At 34.3% G+C, this 20,320-nt stretch overlaps 1 protein-coding gene and 1 pseudogene across 1 annotated transcript; one reads left to right on the top strand and one right to left on the bottom strand.

The window, feature by feature from the left end:
* Positions 1 to 88: 88 nt before the first annotated feature.
* LOC141816746 (protein TORMOZ EMBRYO DEFECTIVE-like) lies at positions 89 to 12,836 on the top strand (annotated as a pseudogene).
* A 639-nt stretch (positions 12,837 to 13,475) lies between these two features.
* Positions 13,476 to 19,752, bottom strand: LOC141816747 (AP-2 complex subunit mu-like; the record flags this gene model as incomplete). The annotated part of the gene is given in 9 exon segments (XM_074704487.1): positions 13,476 to 13,925; positions 14,010 to 14,054; positions 14,728 to 14,842; positions 16,571 to 16,713; positions 16,779 to 16,869; positions 17,445 to 17,561; positions 19,325 to 19,463; positions 19,541 to 19,589; positions 19,663 to 19,752. Coding segments are annotated over 9 exon segments (870 nt in total), but the record flags the coding sequence as incomplete, so codon positions are not given.
* Positions 19,753 to 20,320: the final 568 nt, after the last annotated feature.

Here is a 20,320-nt window from a genome sequence, read left to right as displayed (position 1 = left end):
GCCGCATAAAACCTAAACCCCTTGCCGGGCCGCCGCCCTCCTGTTCCTTTCTCTCTTGCTATCGGAGCCGGACCTTACGCGCCGCCGTTGGCGATGGACGCGCTATCGTCTCTGGTTCTGAAGCGAAGCTACCGCTGCGTGTCGTCGCTGCAACAGTTCTACGACGGTGGATCCTTTGCTGTGTCCTTCGACGGCTCCTTCCTCGTTTGCTCCTGCGGCGACGAGATAAAACTCGTGAGCTCGTCCGATGCCTCCGTCTTAGGGAGTCTTGGCGGGTTTTCGGAGTCTAGTACCTCCTTCACCTTGAGCCCTGATGAACAGGTTCCTTTTTACTGCTGCCGACAGCCGTCAAATTCGAGTTTGGGAGCTTTCCTCCCGTAAGTGCATTCGTTCGTGGAAGGTATGTGGAGTTAATAAACGGTACCTTTAACCTGTCTAACCTGTTTTTTCTTTGTAATTTACCCCTAAAAACTGATTTTTCGAAGTACTGATTTAAATGCTTGTGATTCTTCTCGAGGAGAAAACTTAATAGAAAGCCAAACATACATGCATTCATCTTGTGGTTTTTATAATCGTAAGTTAATTACAATATATTATTTATCTAAGTTCACTGAAATTTTCGATCGTTGTCACTGAATCTGTTTCATCAGTGTTGTGGAAATTCCTGGTTTGAGAAACTTGTTCCTTTGCTTTTTTATTCTCCTTTTATATTTTTCTTCGTAGTTGAAAATGTTGCTCCACTTGAGTTTTTTTATATATGCACTGCGAAGCTCATTCTAGTTCGACATTGTACTGTTTTCAATCATTTACTCGAGGAATATAAAATGCTTAAGGAAAATGCATAATTTCATACCATCAAAAAATTTGCTTTTCTTTGTTGCTGGATGCGGGGAATAAATATCTGTTATAAATACGCACGAGGTATGCATAAGAAAAAAAGTATTTGTAATTTTATGCGCCCTTCTAATTTTTTTGTGTAGGGACATGATGGTCCAGTAAAGAACATGGCATGCCATTCTTCTGGTGGATTGCTAGCTACAGGTGGAGCAGACAGAATGGTTTGTGTATGGGATGTAGATGGAGGATTTTGCACACATTTCTTCAAAGGTCACCGGGGTATTGTGACATGCATCAAATTCCACCCGAACCAGTTATTTGTGAGTAAAATTTGAATGTTAGTCTCATATAGTTTGTTTGCATAAATGATCAGAATGGTTCTATCCTGAATCTTCTTTCTAAATTTTTCTATCAATTAATACCATACTTTTCTATCAGCTAATTGTATAATGCTTTTGGGATTTTGCATGCCTGGCACGTTCAATTATTTGTGATTGTACACACAAATTTTTTATAATATGGAAAGGAGCAAGATTGAAGTTGGCCAATATAATGTAAAATATTTATGTTGTGTTTACTTGGTTGGAAATAAGGAAAAAAAGAAATAATAAGAAAAGGACATGATGTCCCTTTTCTAGCTGGAAGGAGGAGGAGGAGTAACGTAATTCCTTCCAATTCCTGCTTCTTATTTCTCCCAAATTTGATGAAAGTGGAGGGGAATGAGTCTTGAGACTATATTAAATACAACAGGAACAGCATTAAAGGTAATCCTTTGCTTCATGAAATATTATAGGAGTTAGTAATGCAAAGGAAGATTAGGTTTTTGGACCCTCGAGGTTTCAGCTTTCAGGTCTAATCTGATAAAGATATTTTGATATTGAAATATATAACCAATATTTATAACATATGAATACTGACATGCATTACCCAATGTAAAGCATAATAATAGATGAGCAATGCTTGGCGGCATATTTTATTGATTGTGCTTTGTTTGGCTCTACAAGCAAAGTAGCAAACAGTAGTCAACCTTGTAGTCAGGCCATGGAATGTAGTTGGTGCATTATTATAAGTTTGTATTTCTATTTTGAAGGTTAAGGTATTTACTTCAATGGTTTGACTAAATTAAGTCTATATAATAAACTCTGTCACAAGCACTCAGATCTTAGTCTTAATTTGGAAGATAACACCTAAAAGATTTGGGTTGTTAATTTGACTTTGCTTGGGGTATGGTGTTGAGACTCCCAACTGTAACCACCCTGTTATTTGTTCATATCACATGAGGGATCTGTCTTTAGCAACATAACTTTTCTTGTTCTTGGAATTCTTTCGTGTGTTCATCACTGTAATATGTTAGATGTTCCAGTTGTTCTCAGGCGGTGATGATGCTACTGTTCGAGTTTGGAACTTGCAATCTAAGAAGTGTGTTGCAGTGCTGGAAAAACACTTCTCACCGGTTACCTCATTGGCAATATCTGATGATGGCTCGATTTTGCTAAGTGCTGGAAGAGATAAGGTAAGATTTCAACTTCAAATTTCTTATCTAACCTATTAGATTAAGTTTTTAATTATTATTGTCTACATTGATCAATGTACATGATCTATTAGGCTATTATTTGAAAAGATTACTGGTTCTCCAAAATGGAAAGTCTGAAACACCACTTGTTAGGACGTGGTGTTTTTGCTTCCCTTGGAGACTAGTAACATAACTTTGGTAACTAATTAGTCACATATTTTTTCTCACTTAAATGCTTTGTGCTTATTTTAAGTGAATTGATTGTTCTATATTTCTTGTGAAGAAAAAACAATTATTTGCCGCAAGATATTTCCCAGGTTAGGACAACAGCATGAATGAAAATTAAGTAGGAAAATCCCAACTATTAACTAAAGCAATTTCCAATTTATTTTCTTATTTGGCTAGGACACTGGCATGTTGTAAGGGCTGGTTGTATCTTAGCGTTTCAATGTATATTTTGCTATCTTAGTCACCTTGACTTATGATTCATTTTTCTCTTTACTGTGAAATTTGGATAGCTGCTCTGTGTGAATGATACACCATTCCAATATTTCTACTTTGGCAAAAATTTAGGATGTTTAAAATGATTCATATATCTGAACACTTGTTATTACTTATTACATGAAATGTGGTTTTTGTACCTAGGGTTTTAGCTTATGGATCTTTTCATAAAGGGGCTAAAATCCAGCTTTGGCAAGTTGTTGGAATCCGAGTATAGATTCTGCTGCATACTCAAATTAAGTTTTTCTTTGGAGTTTGGACTCAAGGCTGAAATCTGTTTCTATGTACCAGGATGCATGTTTGTTTAATAGGATAGAAAGGTCACTGTAAGCAATTGAATGGAATAATTATAAGTTCGTGCAACTTATAGGAATCCAGTCAGCTACTAGTTTAGACTTTAGATAATAAGGCTGTGGGGGTGATTTCCTTGAGAGTAACTTGTGCTACTTAATAGCTTTTGCAGGGGTTTGTTTCTTTGGTTGGGGAATAATATATTTCTTTCTTGATTTTATGAGGAAAAATTGTTTTCATTTGATTTTGAAAAGATATTATTCATTAAGGTGCCTGCTCATTCATTTTCTCTTTATCTTCTCACTGCATTCTATTTTCAATTATCAATTGGTACCTATTATTCCGGCAGAATACATTTCTTTCTTTTTCACAACAAACATTGTTTTATGTGATGGAAAAGTTGAACTGTTATTGTCTAGCTTTTCTTTCCTTGCTAAATGGCGTTAGGCATCTTATTTGATCCTTAACCTGATTTTTCTTCTAAAATATTGCAATTTAGGTTTGTACTGGTAGTACTATATATATTAAAGATTTTACATTTGCAGTTTTCTATAAGTAGGTGTTTTATGTTTTCCATTTCAGTTTCATTTCCCCTATTTCCTAATAAAAGTTAATTCCAAATCACATAGGTCGTGAACAGATGGGACCTGCAAGATTATAGCTTCAAGATGACAATACCAACATATGAAATGGTGGAAACTGTTTGCATCATTCAATCTGGTGATATTTTTTCTCCTTTTTTGGAAGTAAACAATGGTAAAAATACTAGCTCTTCAGATCCGGTTCATTTTCTAACTGTTGGTGAACGTGGGATTGTGCGTATATGGAGCTGTGAAGGGTATGATTGATCCCTCAAAACTTGGGGTTTGCACTCGTTTTTGTTTTCCATCTTTTACATCCCCTCAAATTTATTAGTTATTCTGTTTTGCAACAGTGCTATTTGTATATATGAACAGCCCTTGAGCGCTGGTGAAGGTGATTCTAGAAGAGGATTCTTATCAGCTGTTTTCTTACCATCAGATTTAGGGTTACTCTGTGCAACTGCTGACCAACAGTTTCTCTTCTATTCCCCTACTAAATCTGCCCAAGGAACACTTCAGTTGCACTTGTACAAAAGACTTGTAGGCTACAACGAAGAAATTCTTGATATGAGGTTCTTAGGTGATGATGAGCAGTACCTTGCTGTGGCTACTAATTTGGAGCAGGTATGCTATAATTTCCAATTCAACTCTAATTGGATTTGATAAACTTTGTTGAACCACCAAATTAGTGTTGAACATCAGCTGCATATGCACCACTATGCATCAGCAATATTTCTGTCCATGCATGTGTATTCATACATATGGGTATGTTTTTTAATTATCAAAGCTCCTAGAGCTAATGAACTACCAGGAACTCCACATTATGCTTTTTAATGATTGGAGCTCTTAGAGTTAGCAAGTTATCTGGAGCTCCATATTCACTTGGAGTAGAAGCTAATAATTACACAGAAAGGAGAGGAGGATTGTGAGCTAATGTGCTTACAGTAGAGCTCCACCTGTAATAGGAACTTACAAATCACATAGAGAGAATGAGGAACATGACAGTTACAAGGAACTCAAGATAGTTTCTATTTTTCTCAGAATTCTGTGGATTTTCCACATTAATCTTGTAGTATCTTACATAAGCATTTGCTTTTGACATATTGGTGCCAATTAGTAGGTTATGTTCTTGTGTGCCCATTACGTTAAATATTTTCCAAGGTTAACCCCATGCACCCAAATATTAGTCCACTGCTAAATTATGTTTTCTTCTGAGCACATTAGGCCTGAACATATTGTTTACTGTGTTCTTATTCATTTATGTGCCCACTCTCATAGTCAGTTCATAAGTCATAGCCATTGATGTATAGCCCTGTGATATAAAATTTTGCATTTTAATCTTCTGAAATTTATTTCATGTTCAAAAATAAGTACGCACACACAATGACAGAGAATTATGGAACGTTAGTTTGTTGTTCATTCTTCATTGTGTATTTTGTTTGTTATGTGCATTCTTCATTGTATACTGTGTTTGTTATGTGCATTGTTTATTGTATACTGTGTTTGTTATGTGCATTCTTCATTGTGTATGCAGGTGCGAGTATATGAAGTTGCATCCATGTCATGCGCTTATGTTCTTGCGGGGCATACAGAAATTGTTGTCTGTATTGACACTTGCATTTCTACTGGGAAGACAATGGTGGTAACAGGAAGCAAGGATAATAGTGTGAGCACTTTACTGTTCTGCTTTATCCCTGTTTTATAGTTACTTTAATAATTTTTTTTTCAGTTTCTCCCAAAGTTTATTTGATAATAATTTACATCATCTACAAACATGGACTTATGCTACCTGTTATGCAGGATTCTATATACCCATGATTTATCATTTTGATGTGGAACCATAGACATTTAAGTATCTTATACTTTTTTATGCATTTGAGGTTGTTGGGTACCTGGGCTGCCTTCAAATATCAGTTGCAGCCGTTGGCCTTTTAACATCTTAACAGGTGTTTATTTGCCTACAAATGGCTTGTAAGTTGCAAATCCATTTTGAGCAGGCCTCTATAAGCTGCAATTGCAACATACTTAAAATGATTTCTTTTTTGTCCTTGCAGTCTGCACATTCATGAACAATGCATTATAATATGAAATATAAAGGTCGGGAATTAGATATAGGAATATAGAATAAGATTTTTTTTTATCTAATGTCAACAATTTATATTTTTTGATCTTGACAAAAATAAATTCTAAACGATCATATACTGTTGTTTCATGATTTTTGGATTTTAAAATTAATAGTTTAAATATTTTATTTCAGCTATTTCTTGATATGTGAGACCAACATTGAATTATTTTAAATGAATATGTTTCTTGAAGATACTAATTAATTAATATAATAGGAATAATTAATAGATAATTATACTTCATTTTCAAAAATGTTTTTTTATTATAATATATAGTCAAGGTTCAATATCTCGAGCCAATAAGCTAGAGTTTTTGTGTTTGATTGGAATGATGTTTTGCTATTGGGTCAATATTTTGATGTATGGTGCTAGTGGCAAATTAGAGGTGGAAGGAGGAAGAAGAAGAAGAGGAAAAAGAAAAAAAAGACAAGTATATAACTTTTTGACATTATTTTATATGGACACAGGGTATAAAAAAGTTAATAACATTATCTAAATTCATCTTTTGCATTGTATCATATTAAAGAGTGTCGAGTGTCAGAATGACACAATAGTCATTGACATGATTAACTCAATTATATAGAAGACATTATTTGTGTCGAGTAGTATCAAGATTTGGTAATTTACTAGGACAATAGGTTTTGATCATGCCATCCTGCATGGTATGAGATTTCAAACGATTGGTACAGTCTTATAGATGCTAATATAAAATTAAAATGTTTGAAAGTGGTATAGCAAATTTTGATATAGATTAAATATTTCAAATTTTAAGATAAAATAATTTTGTTGTGTTGTCAAACAAGCACCATTAGAAATAGCAATTTATCTGCTTGCCACTTGCAACATTTGCATTTGTCTACTTTTTCTGATCACGGGCACTGCTAATTGCAGGACCTTCAAACCACACAATTAATGAAGTAAACATTCTACTAATTAATGAATGCATATTCAACATCCTTCTCTGATAAGCCTTAAGGAAATGCTTGTCAGAAGAATACCAGCTATATTCTTTTTTTAGTTAACTAGTTATCCTTTTTTGTCAATTTTATAGGTGCGATTATGGGATGTTGAGAGCAGAAAATGTGTAGGTATTGGTAAAGGCCACATGGGAGCTGTAGGAGCTGTGGCTTTCTCTAAGAAATTGAAGAATTTTTTTATCAGCGGCAGCAGGTGATTTTTTTAAATAAGAAAATTGAACTACATTTCCTTCACTCTTATGCTACAGAATTTGGTCTTTACCAGAGCTTTGAATTATATTATGTTGCTTTTATTTTTTCTCGTTCTTAAAGAATTCTTGGTTCAACGTTTCTCTTATTTCTTTTCAAAAAATAGTTTTGGATGTTTTTAGACACTACAAAAATTTTGGATTTCATTGTATGATGTTTAAAGTATAAGCTTGGGAAGCCAAGGTGGTTCATTCAAATTAAAGTGTACAGTTTCCCTTTTTTGGAAGAATATGTGCTTCTTACCATGAATGTGGTTGGTAGGTGATTGAAATTGAAAACAAGATTTCAAATTATTGCTGGATGTTGGAGTTTTGAAACCTAGTTGAACCATATGATTTCAATACCATAGTCTGATGAAAATTGGTATGCCTCGCACACTGATAAGCGTGCCTAGATAAATTTGAGCATCACTCTGAAACTCATTGAATTTATTTCCAAAATTAATACCAAATGGATAGTCAATTCAACTAGGAATTTGATGATTTTTATAAAAAATATAAAATTATCTCAACTAAATGGGAGCCTTGGCGCAATGATAAAGTTGTTGCCATATGACATTGAGGTCACAAGTTCGACTCGCAAAAATAGCCTCTTGCAAAATGCAAAGTAAGGTTACGTACAATAGACTTAATGTGGTCCGATCTTTCCTTGGGATATCGGACTGGCAGGAGTTCCCTGCACCAGACTTCAATTCAATGATGCTAAAATCTCTTTTGATAATTCAATGGAGGATGAGCAAGTCTTCACCCTTTAGAATATATATGGCTAACTTGCAAAGAAAGCTATTGATTTTCTCTCTCTTTCTTATTGTGTGTGTGTATACATATCTATGGATGTATCCAATATAATTTAAAGATATATAATTTTGTAGTTGATATTAAATCTATTTAGTTTGATAAGTATTATTGTCATAATGAAAGCATAGTTAAAACTAAATCTTTATTAATAGCTTCAATTCACATTATTTTTATTAAATTTAATTGATTAGACAAATCATCATATAAATGAAAAAAATATTCATCTTGTATTAGGTTGTATGTCCATAGAACTAATCTAAAACCAACCTACCCTTTGGTTCAACCTCTGCATTGTTTTGAATAATCAATGATCTTTGCTTGCATATATGAATAAACAGAGCTTAATTTTTATCACTATCTGCTTGCTCATTGAGTTTAAAAAGGCATTAAAGATTTATTTTATTATCCTAATCAAATTTTTATAATTCTTAACAAGCTGTGTGTCAAATATTTTCGTGTTGACAAGCAATCCAACAAAATATTTTCCTTTAATTTTTTTCTTCATCAAGTACACCAATTTTAGGACTCAATTATAACAACCGCATGACTAATTTCTTCCATTCACTAAATCTGCGTGTCCCAGAAACTGATTTAGAATCTTTGGTTCTCTGAGAACTATTCTTTTCATCTGGTAATATTTTCTTAACAATCTAGTGAAACATTATTTACATATTCTTAATTGTTTTTCTTAGCCAGTTCAAAACTGAAGTTCTATGCTTCCATATGATGATCTTTTCAACATTCTTATGATTATTTCTGATCTTGTTTTAATTCTATTATTTAGTTTGTCTTTAGAATGTAAAATTTATCATTTATTGCATTATGTTATCCAGTAACATAAGCCAACAAATGCAAAATGATTATTTCAGCCATTCTTTTAACCATTCGTAAGAATATTCTGTTATTTTATTTTGTGGTAAGTGAATTTTCTTCACAGTTTTCCTAGTTTGTATACTAAACCAGCTTCCCTCTTAATAGTGATCGGACAATTAAAGTATGGAGTTTTGATGGAATCTCTGAGGATGCTGATCTGGAGATTGCACTAAAATCAAAGGCTGTCATAGCTGCACATGACAAAGATATCAATTCTCTTGCCGTCTCACCAAACGACACCCTAGTTTGCAGTGGTTCTGAGGTGGATAAATGGTTCAAATTTTGGTTATTGATACCTAATGTATCAAAGATTATGCATTTGTTGTTCCTCTAATCACTACATGTTTTTTATTACCTAGGATCACACTGCTTGTATATGGAGGCTTCCTGGCCTAACTTTTGTTGCTGCACTTAAAGGGCATAAGAGGGGAATTTGGTCAGTGGAGTTCTCTCCCGTAGATCAATGTGTGCTGACTTCTTCTGGTGATAGAACAATTAAGATATGGGCTGTTTCTGATGGTTCATGCTTAAAAACATTTGAAGGACATACTTCAAGTGTATTGCGAGCTTCATTTCTTTCACGCGGAACTCAAATTGTTTCATGCGGTAGAAGAAAAATTTAAATATCCCTCTAAATTCTAACAGGGATGTTAGTCTAAACGTTTTCATTTCTAGGTGGGGATGGCTTAGTTAAACTATGGACGATCAAGTCAAATGAGTGCGTTGCAACCTATGACCAGCATGAAGGGAAGGTACTGATCTGCTTTGGTAATTTTTGTGATGATAATAGTTGAATATGGTCAATAGCCTGCAATCTTATTATTATTCTTTGAAATAATCTATACTGTTGTCAGTAGACTGCAAATCAGCAATCATTACATGATTTACCTCTCTTGATCTCGTGATATGCAAAATGAGAATATTATTTTGAATTGACATTCTCATTTATGATTATTTGAGCTGAGAAAAAACATAATAAAATGCATCTAGATGACTATATTGAAATATATGACCATCTATGCCAATTCAACCCAGTTTCTCAAGAGGATAATTTACCACAAGCATGGTGTAGAAACACAATCTTTGAGCAGATTGGATTCAACTTGAGAGTTGAGACCTTTCACACAGCTCTTGCATCTGTGACTGAGGGATGCTGCATGTGTTAAATTAATGCAACTAAGATGGCAAAGGGGTTGTTAATTCTTATCGTTCACTTTTACTCTACAGATTTGGGCATTGGCTGTTGGGAAGAAGACAGAGAAGCTTGCAACTGGAGGCACTGATGCTGTCATAAATTTTTGGCATGACTACACAGCTGTAGATAAGCAGGAAGCCCTCCTCAAAGAGGTAGGTTTCTTCATGACCCGCCACTTTTTTTTCTTTCTCTTGAGGTCTTCAATATTTTCTATTTTTCCTTTGTTTGACTGTCTCCTTTTCTAGTAATGCAATGCCAAAATGAAAATGAGGTCATGTTTGCTATAATTCTAAAAGTTAAAAAGCAATTATTTTGTCTATTCAAGAGTTTCAGTGTAATAGGTTCTGTCAATGAAGCATTTTGGAAACAGTAGAACTTGTCTGTTAATGTAGTTACTGATATTATTTTGTTACTCCCCCATTTTGTTTTTTTTATTTGGAGTCTATTCTTATGTGATTTTATCATGCTCTAATGAGATTCCACAGAGAATAAGCTCGGGCGTGAGTTGTATTATGTCAATGACCTACTAAAAGAAATTACAGAACGTTTCTAATGAAAAATCTCTTAAGAACACATAAAAAGCACAAAGAAATCATTCTCTTGACTTGATAGCAATAGTAACATGAAAATCATGATCAAAACATACTAAACAAATCCCCATCCATGAAAAAGACGGAGAAGATACCTCGTGGAAGAGAAGAGGAAAAGGCTGCTATAGCTATTATTTCTGCTGATTGGTGCCAAATTGCTGTTCTATTTGGTCATTGGGAGCGATTTAGGAGGGCAATAGTCACGTGAACAGGATGGGAAATCAATCAAGTTAGGGTTTTGTTATCTACATAAACTGTTTTGAAAAACTAAACCAGTTTTTCTCAACTTTACCTAACACCTGGCTAATCTGCATAAATTGCCTAACCTGTCTGCCCTTTGAAAGACTTGCCTGAAGGAGACCACTTAATGCATATCAAACTGCTGGGACAGCTGCCTTATAAAACAATGTGACAGTGGAAGTATCTGACCATTCTAAAAGTTGTCATGGTACTTGCTACTCTGGTAAAAGTGAAAACAAATACCTATGTTCCTGTGGTAGTGCTACTAAATCTCAAGTTCTTAATAGCTATATATCAATCCATATAAATTTGATTTACTATCTTTGCAGTTTGCGGATTTAACATACTACACATTACCCTGCTTTACCATTCCATGTGGTCATTTTATCATTTCTTATATCGACATTTAGTGAGTGAGAAATGATTTACCATTGTCAGGGTTTAAAATCTTATGTTGTTTTTGTCAGTTTATTATTGATCTACTATGGCATTTCCATTAATTTAATATGCTTTTGTTCTTGCTTCTGCTATGGGCTTTACTTGATGTAGGAAGAAGCAATTTTGAGAGGCCAAGAACTGGAAAATGCTTTGTCAGATTCTGACTATGCTCGGGCAATTCAACTTGCATTTGAACTTCGCAGACCGCAGAAGCTCTTTGATCTATTTTCACATCTTTGCAGGTTAGGAACAATCATTTTACCTTATTGTGTTCAACGTCCATCCTGGCTTATTTGAGGTGTGATGCAGGAGAAAGGATTCTGAAGACTCAATACACAGAGCTCTTAGTGGTTTTGGGAAGGAAGAAATATGTGTTCTTCTTGAATTTGTACGTGAATGGAATACCAAGCCCAAACTTTGTCATGTTGCACAAGTTGTGCTTAATCAAATTTTTAGAATCTTTCCTCCAACTGAGATTATGGAGGTAATTTCTATCCTAAAAAAAAATCAATAGGCATAAAGCCATAATCCCTAATGCAACGAACTTTTTTAAGTTCATTATGTCCTGCTTGTCCTGCAATCTCCTTTCTCATTTGCAAGTACTTATTCTTTTGTTGCTCTGCATTTCCAAGCATTTATTTGTCAATTTAATTGGAGAAACAAAATTGCATATGGTGTTTGACGCTTTTGCATCTCTGTTAACTAGGCAATTCAAACGATTCATTTATCCGTGAACAAATTATATTAGAAAATCTTCAGTATTGACAATGAATAGCTAGACAAGTAACCTCTGTGTAACTTTGTGCTGGTAATCAGTTGTTTCAGTTTTTTGACATTCGTTATTCTTTTTCCAGGTCAAAGGTGTTAGTGAACTCCTTGAGGGTCTCATACCTTATTCCCAAAGGCATTTTAGCAGGATTGACAGGTTAGTTAGGAGCACCTTCTTGTTGGACTACATTTTAACGAGGATGTCCGTGCTAGATCCTGAAGCTACAATTTTGCCAAACGATGATGACCAACAAACTTTGGCACTAGAGAACGGCAAGCTTGATCAACACGATGATCAGTTAGGCTCCGAATTATGTGAGAGTGATGCCAGATTCGATTCACTGATGCATACACAGGAGGAAATAGCAGTCTCAAAGAAAAGGAAATCTAGTAAATCAAAGAAGGGATCTGTTAAAAAAGCCAAGTTTTTGTTGACCAAATGCGAAGAAGCGGCTCAGGTCTTGTAGAGCGGATCAATGCTATTTGTAGCAGCAAAGGATATCAGTTTTTCAGACAAATGTTTTTAACTCCGATTGTGAAAGGGGAGGAAATGGTAGATTCGGTGAACAAATCAAGTTGCGAAGCACATGAACATATTTGCCAATGCAAAGGAGGCTTAAGTGAATGCTGGTTCCGTCGCATTACTTTCCTTGTCTCACTAACACCAAGCCCTATTATCTAATAGCAATTTTGTAGTGTTTTTCGTTTTTCTAGTTGTAATAGTATTGTACACCAAACTCTTGTATTCTAGTTTTCCATTATTTATTATTTTGGCACTCATTTATATTCTTCGATAAACTTTAGAGTGCCAAAGGATTGTGATGCGGAGATGTCTCATGTACAACTAATTACATCATGAAGGTTTAGAGTACGCATTCATCAACTGAGCAAACAGTCATGAACTCTTTAATTTTATCTTGGATTATGGTGTGACGGTAAAAATTGAAATGGATTATGGTGCAACAGTATAAGGTGAAATTTTAAGAGAGTTCAAATCTCATCTAGAATATATTATATTTGAAGAGTGAAATGTTTATGATTTTGAAAAATTTATGATAAAATCCATCTGTACTTCTTGATTTACATTGATGGCTGATGAAAATTTTCTGTGAAACTGAACCGATATACTTGGGTTACCAAAAAAATAAATAAACTCTTTAATTTTTTTCAAGTAGAAAACTCTTAGCTAAGGTTTAGTCGAGGTGTTTTTGGCAGATTGTTAGATTGTAAGTGCCGAATCACGCTCCCAATTGAAGCCGAAGTGTCTGTCATTGTAACATAGAAACATATTGAGTTTATCAATGCCAATGAACATCTCTATAATTCAAAATTATACTTCTAACAAAAATATGGAGTCCACCATAGATATTATTGGAGCAAGGCTGATAATGATGATACCATAGGTAATTCGCACATTTCCAACCAGATTCCCAGAGAAAAATAAGGGGCACAAAGAGATCCAACTTGCTCACTTATTTAGTTCAATAAGAAAAATAAAATCATTGAATTTTTACAGTGCAACTTCGTAACCATTAGGCAACAATGCCATGATAAATTGCTTACCTCAGTTCAACAATATAAGAACAGAAATCAATACTATTATCCAACTGAAACATCTGACAATCAAGTAAAAGTACAAAACCAAAAATACTAAAATCATACAAAAAATAAGCTTTTTTCTTTTAAATCTTTTTGTATGGAAATACAGTGGCCATCCAAAGGATTTCACAACACTTTCACATATCTAGGAGCTCATGCTTGAAGATGGATCCATCATCTCATCTGAATCGTCGCTCATGAACTATCGAGCTCTAAATCACTTGGCACCCTCCAAAGGTCATGTTTTTAGCTGTTTCTAAGCAGTTCATAAACTAACATCTGATTTCATATGATCCAGCTTTGGTGATGTAACGAACCCATTCAACTGTGTTATAACCACTTTTCTCCCATACCTGCAAAAACAGACATGCTAATAATTAGAAAAAGAAATAATTAGAGTGTAAAAATTATGGGATTGAAATATTTCAAAGATGTACCTTCAGAAAGCGGACCCGCAGACCTGATGCAGTGAACATTGGTACCTAAGAATAAAGGATAAACACACATGAATACACGATACACATTTATATGAAACAAAAGACAAATGATAGTGTCAGAAGCTGGACAAAATAAATCTATAGAGCCTCTCTATAGTCCTGTAGAGACTTCATCCATAGCCATTCATCCTAATGTTGGGGATTCCAACCTTCCATATATAATACCTTGATTTGATGGAATCCACATCATGAATGGTTGTCATACAAGGAGGGGGTTGAGAGCAAAACATTGAAGCACGAATGGTTATAGATAAAAATTCTAGAGGGGTTCTATAGAATTTTTTTTCCGTAGAAACCTAGGACCAAATAAATGCATATTTTAATGCTCATCTGGTCATACATTTGTAGCGGCGAGTGTCTAGAACCAAAAACAGAAAAATACACTAGACCAAACCACAAATGCAAAGTGAAAAGAATGGCTTATCAGTTAACTGCGATTTTGGTTACACAAATAGTTGAAAATTTTGGTTTTGTTTGTGGGACAGCAATAAACTAACTAAATCAAAGTAATTAGGTTATGTATACAAATATTTTGAGAAGTTGCAAATGTATATTATAATGTCTCTATTCCCTGTTTTAGGTATGGAATGAACAAAGATGACAGTAATTGCAGATGGAAAAAAAAATCAGGAATGATAAAAAAATGAGGTTGAAGAACCTGGAATTCCATTTGAATAGGTGGTCGTGTCCATGATTTCTTTTCAACCATTGTTGAAATTAACTCAACCTCCGCACTCATAGTTGACTCAGTTTGTCCAGGAAATTTCTTGATCCTGCAAGTTCAACATTATACTGAATGGTTAGCAATGCAGAATCTCAACTGATTATATTCAAGCAATGATAAGGAGATGCATAATTAAGTACACAGGCTGATGGAATTGGTTGAATAACATGGTCAGGTCCTAACCAAAGTAATTGTTTATTGTCTCACAACCTCCAGCTACTCTGGAGTTAGGAGCAGCTAATTTTGGTAGAAAGACCACAGTTATAAGTGATAATTAGATTTCACCACAAACTATTATGACATATATAACTAAGGTCTTAATGATTCTTGAGTTGAAGTTAAACAAAACCTAAAATTTGAACTTTGATTACATTTGTTTAGGCTCGGATCAAAAACTGCTAGCAGAGGAAGCAAATCTGTTGAGCTCAGATGGTCCAAAGTTAATTTACAATCATGTATATCTAAGGTTAGATCTTTCCTTTTCCATGTGATTAGATTATTTTTGTTGCTGATTCAGAATGTGTTGAGATGTCTGACTAGTGGTGGTTAGCAGAAGCAACTGACAATGAATTTCAGTGGATTCAATTCAAGATTGGAATACTTTGATTAAGGTCAGATCCATATCTTTCTTCATCTAAAGGTTATTGAATTGGGTGGGCAATCATGTGTTAAGAAAGATTTCCAATCTGTGAGGTCAGCTATGATTAGTGTGCATTGTGTTCAGGCTTTGATCAGATTTGCTGTTTAAGAGCTATTGTTTATGTGCTGCAATTCTGTCCCCTCCCTTTTGTGAAATTTAAATTCTTGAGGATTTTGGTCCTGGTTGAGTTTCATTGTTGTCTGTTATCTTGTTTAACTCATGGATTGTGTTCCCTGTGATGGAGAATTAGTCATTAGATGTTTGTCTATGGATCAAATTTGTGGGTAGATTTTCTTTCTGGATTATTAGTGTATGGTTATTCAATCTGGTTCATTGATGATTTGTTTTGGGATTGATGTAATCCTATTTGTGGATTTGTTTGGCGACTGATGCAATCCCAGTGTTGTTTGGCATAAGTTGTGTTAGAGTTTTTGAGTGTTGTTGATGTTCTTATGACCTTGTCCAGTAACTGCAGTTGGAAATGTTTATTGATTGTATTTCTGGGAGTAGTATTTGACCCATATGTTTGAACAGTTTTGAGTTAGGATCCAATCCTTCAGGCATTCAACTATATAATATGACTAAACAATTGCACGTTTTAAATACAGAGCAATAGCAGTTTAAATGGTTTTCATACCTGAAAGACCAATATGATAGTAGTTTAAAGAATGGTACAAGTTAGTAATTTTGAATCTGCTTTCAGACAAAAGAGCTACGGCCAGGTATTGGTCATTTGGTTCTTAGTGGATTGCAGGCAATCCTTTTTGTATTAATATTGGTAAAGAATAAATCCTCATACTTTTTCTGCACAGATAAAATGTCACAATACCTGAATTTTTAGTTGTCTGTCCAATGAAGACTTGGTTAGCCACGATAAAATAAAATTCATTTAGATATAGATGAGGATATAGTAGGGGATCGAGTCCAATAGTGTAGAAGAATCCATATACCCGACCCCACTTAGTGGGCTAAAGACTTGGTCGTTGTTATTGTCTGTCCAAAATTTGTCTGATTGAATGTTTAGTTTTTATAAGATGCCATTTGCACGTGGTACATCCGATTATAGGCAAATACAAAATATCTTGAAAACAAAGTGATCACGATAAAACTAAATTGAAGGAGTATATGAAAACTTACTTCCACACTAAACAATCTATAGAAGCATTGTACTTGGCTCGACCAGATGTCACTTGGAAACTTGTTTTTGCAGTTTGCTTAGGAACAGGAACTTTCACCACAACACCAAGAGCAAACATTTTGGCACCAAATACACTTTTAACCTGGATTATGGTAAAGCATATTAAAAATTGAAGTTCATATGTGTAAACCTTCAATGGAAACTAACCTTGACGTTTACTTCCATTCTTGTTCTGCCCAATTCCTTGATTGTTGGTAGTACTCGAAATGGAAGATTTACACCCTCGGTTATACGATACCTAAAGGTTATTGAGAACATCCTTTATCAGTGACCTCTACAATTCCATGCTACATTACCAAAATGTACTAGCAAATATACTCTGCAACAATGTCATCCAAATAATGAACATACACATTCTCCTTTAAAATATTTTTTTTGGATGAGATTCTACAAAATTAAATCGATATCTACCAGAAAAGATCAATATAAAAAAAATGCAACATCAACTGATTACTATCATTTGTATCATGGGTGTCATAGAGACTGCTCCAAACTTTACACAACAATCACAATAAAATTGAAAGAATAAAAGAATAGAAAATTGCAAATTCATTTGTCACTCTTCATGTGTATGACACAAACTGCAAATGCAAGATTTCGTGGGTCATATATATATATAATGACACCCCCATGTCGTTCCTTTTTTATTAGCTCTATTCAATTTTTGTTGATAAGTATAAGCATTGCAGCTCATTGACTATTATTGGCAGATGAGTGAATATTAAACCCTCAAATCTACAAGACCAAAATATCATCCAGGAAACACAAAAGGCAAACATATCTTAATAGAAAAAAGAAAAGCAGAAAGATTACTTCATCAATTCAAATTCACCATCAGGAGGAACAAAACTGACAGTCTTTTCTGAGTTGAACCTCGTCAAATTTACACATTGATGAAAAGTGACATCATCTAGTTCAATGGTCTTTCCACTGAAAAAAAAGGAAATGAAATCTTGTCAAATTTCACAAATAACACAATCTAAGTAACAGTAAAGTAGGATAGTAAACTAATGCAGAAAACATGTCAAGGTGATTTGATGCAAAAAAGCTGCACGTCATAGGCAAACACTACAATGAGCTTTCAATAAATATGTATTCCAAGGCACATTAATATTTTTATTTATTCATTATTTTTTATTTATTAATCTAGGTATCTAGCTCTTCGAACCGACTAATTCTGGAGGTGACCAGTTCGGCCCTACAAAAGTTTCCCACCGGCCACCAAGATAAATTGAGAAGCGCGAACGGCGCATCGCTCCACAGCCAACATTCCAAGGTTGTTTTCCCATTGGAGAAAATTAATCTACAGTGCACCGCAATTAGAAATCGACCCATGGATGCCTGGTTAACTACGGAAACACTTTGCCGTTACACCGTAGCCCCGGGAGCATCATCACATTAATATTACTCAATAAGATGATTGCATCATCATGAATAATAAGAATGTAACTTGTACATGGTTGCTACTCATAAATCATTCTACATCACATATAAATATAATCATTGGAAATTCAACCATGCATAAAAGCTCTGAAACAACTTGTTTGCATGCCTAAGCATCCATCAAAATGTTTGTTTCCATTTGATGTCGAAGAGACTGTTGACAATGTTTGTGGCCAAACACAAGGACAGTTGTTTCCTTAATTCATCCCTCCTTTCAAACTGTTTCCTTTTGCATATAAAGTGTATTGAACACGAGCAGAATGAGAAAAGATAGCAAATGGACAAGGCTGCCTTTCATTTCACAGAGATACCATTTAATTAGGCAAATGAGCCAAAAACTCAACTGAGTAGCTCCTTAACAAACAGAAAATATAGGGGCTGCCTTGTGTATTATTTCCTATCCCCTTTCCTGTTTACCAAAGTTGTTCCTGGGGCCAATATACGTGGGGATTTAGGAGTGTAATCCCAAAATGTTTTCAGATCTCAGAGAAGTTTAGGACCTATGGAATGAAAATGAGATGTTAGGTAAACTTATATTTATTCAATACAATGCTTTTGCTAGGTATTTTTCTGATGCAGGTGGGGAGTTGGATTCCAAAATCTACTTTCATGAGGTGTCTTCAAATTACTATGAAATTAATGTAAACTTTACAAATATGTACATACATAATTAAATTTTAGTATTTAAAATGGCGGTGATCCTGCATAATTCCAAAAAGATATGCAAACTACTCCCTACTTTTGGGAAGCGCAAGCAGATTTAAGGAATAAATCTAAAAGAAAATTTTAATTTCGATAGGTATTAATATTAAATTAAATTAATTTTATTAGTTAAATAAAATATTTTCATTTATAATTTTTATTATATTCATAATATCTTGCATTTTTATTTTTAAAATAATTTGAACTTTTATATTTTTATTATCATAGTACAGGATTAATATATTAATTTCGTCATATTTTATCATGTTTAGCGTTTTGTAATTTTACACAATTCAGTAACTTTACAATGAAATTCAACTACATTTTCAATATTAAAAAAAGTAATATTACTTCTATGAAATTAATACATTATTAAAACAAGATATTAACAATTGAGTAATCCTTAATGGTGAAAATATGTTAAGATGTAAATACCTTTTTTTACATTATTTAACACCATATGAACAGTTGCACAGTATTGATTTGCAAAGCAATTTTTTAAAAAAATTAAAAGGTTCTCAAGGAATTCATTATTCTGACAGATTTACCTTTTAATAGGTCTGGATTTGATCTGTGATTCCTTTTCAAGACCAATCTTATCATTTAAGCCTAATTTTAGGTCAGGCATCCCAGAAAGAAAGCATTTCATCAGAATCTTTCCAGTCACATCACAACGTAGAACACTGCCTGTAAAGTATAATAAGCCAAAACCAAGAGATTATTGAGAGAATTTTACTTCTTTAGACTAATATATAAATACAAACCTTTGGAGGACATAAGAAGATTAACACTTTCAACGATGTCCAGGAATACCTGATGCATATTAGTGTTAATACTAAAATTTCTAATACTAAGATGTGATTGTGAAAAGATCTGGTAATGTCACCTCATTTTTCTTGTATACAAGACCCTCACGTCTCCAACCAACAGCACCTGTAACTTGTAAAGTTGCATTGGGGACAGGCTTATCTGAGTGCTGATTTTACATAAAGAAAAAAAATGGTCAAGAAATAAAAAGATTCTGGTAATTCAAGAAAAGCAATACAAATGTGAAACAAGATGGATGGTATAAAATACTGAGCTGGGTGGTACAACCAAAATGTCTCTTTTTGTTCCCCAACTGAAACCCGGAACAAGACAGGATAAACAAAATTGTGCCTGTGCCATGTAGGGCATGCCAATACTAATCACAGTTCCAGTCGGCATGGAAGGAGAAAGAGAATCAGCTCGAAATTGCTCGCATGATGCTCAGAATAATTTTGTTGGTCATAGGGGGGGGGGGGGGGGAGAGAAAGAATGGCTATAAATTGGGATGAAATTGTGAATGAAATGCATACTAGCAACAGTGAAGAATTGAGGAAGCAGATGGCAGAGGAAGTGCTCAGCGAAACTACAGAGGACGAAGGAGAGAGGCAAGGTTGTCGAAGGGGGTTTCACCTCATAAGGATCTCTCCAGTCATGCAATTTTGTGGCTGTGAGCCAAAATTAGTTGGAATTGCAATTGATGCCACGGAGGAGAAGTTGAGTTCATGTTTTTCCCCCTG

The sequence above is a fragment of the Curcuma longa genome, unplaced genomic scaffold (assembly GCF_044706935.1).
Source record: "Curcuma longa cultivar G26 ecotype Majalengka, Jawa Barat unplaced genomic scaffold, ITB_CL_G26_1.1 contig_17944, whole genome shotgun sequence".
Classification (NCBI taxonomy): domain Eukaryota; kingdom Viridiplantae; phylum Streptophyta; class Magnoliopsida; order Zingiberales; family Zingiberaceae; genus Curcuma; species Curcuma longa.
This window is presented reverse-complemented; position numbering and strand designations above follow the sequence as displayed.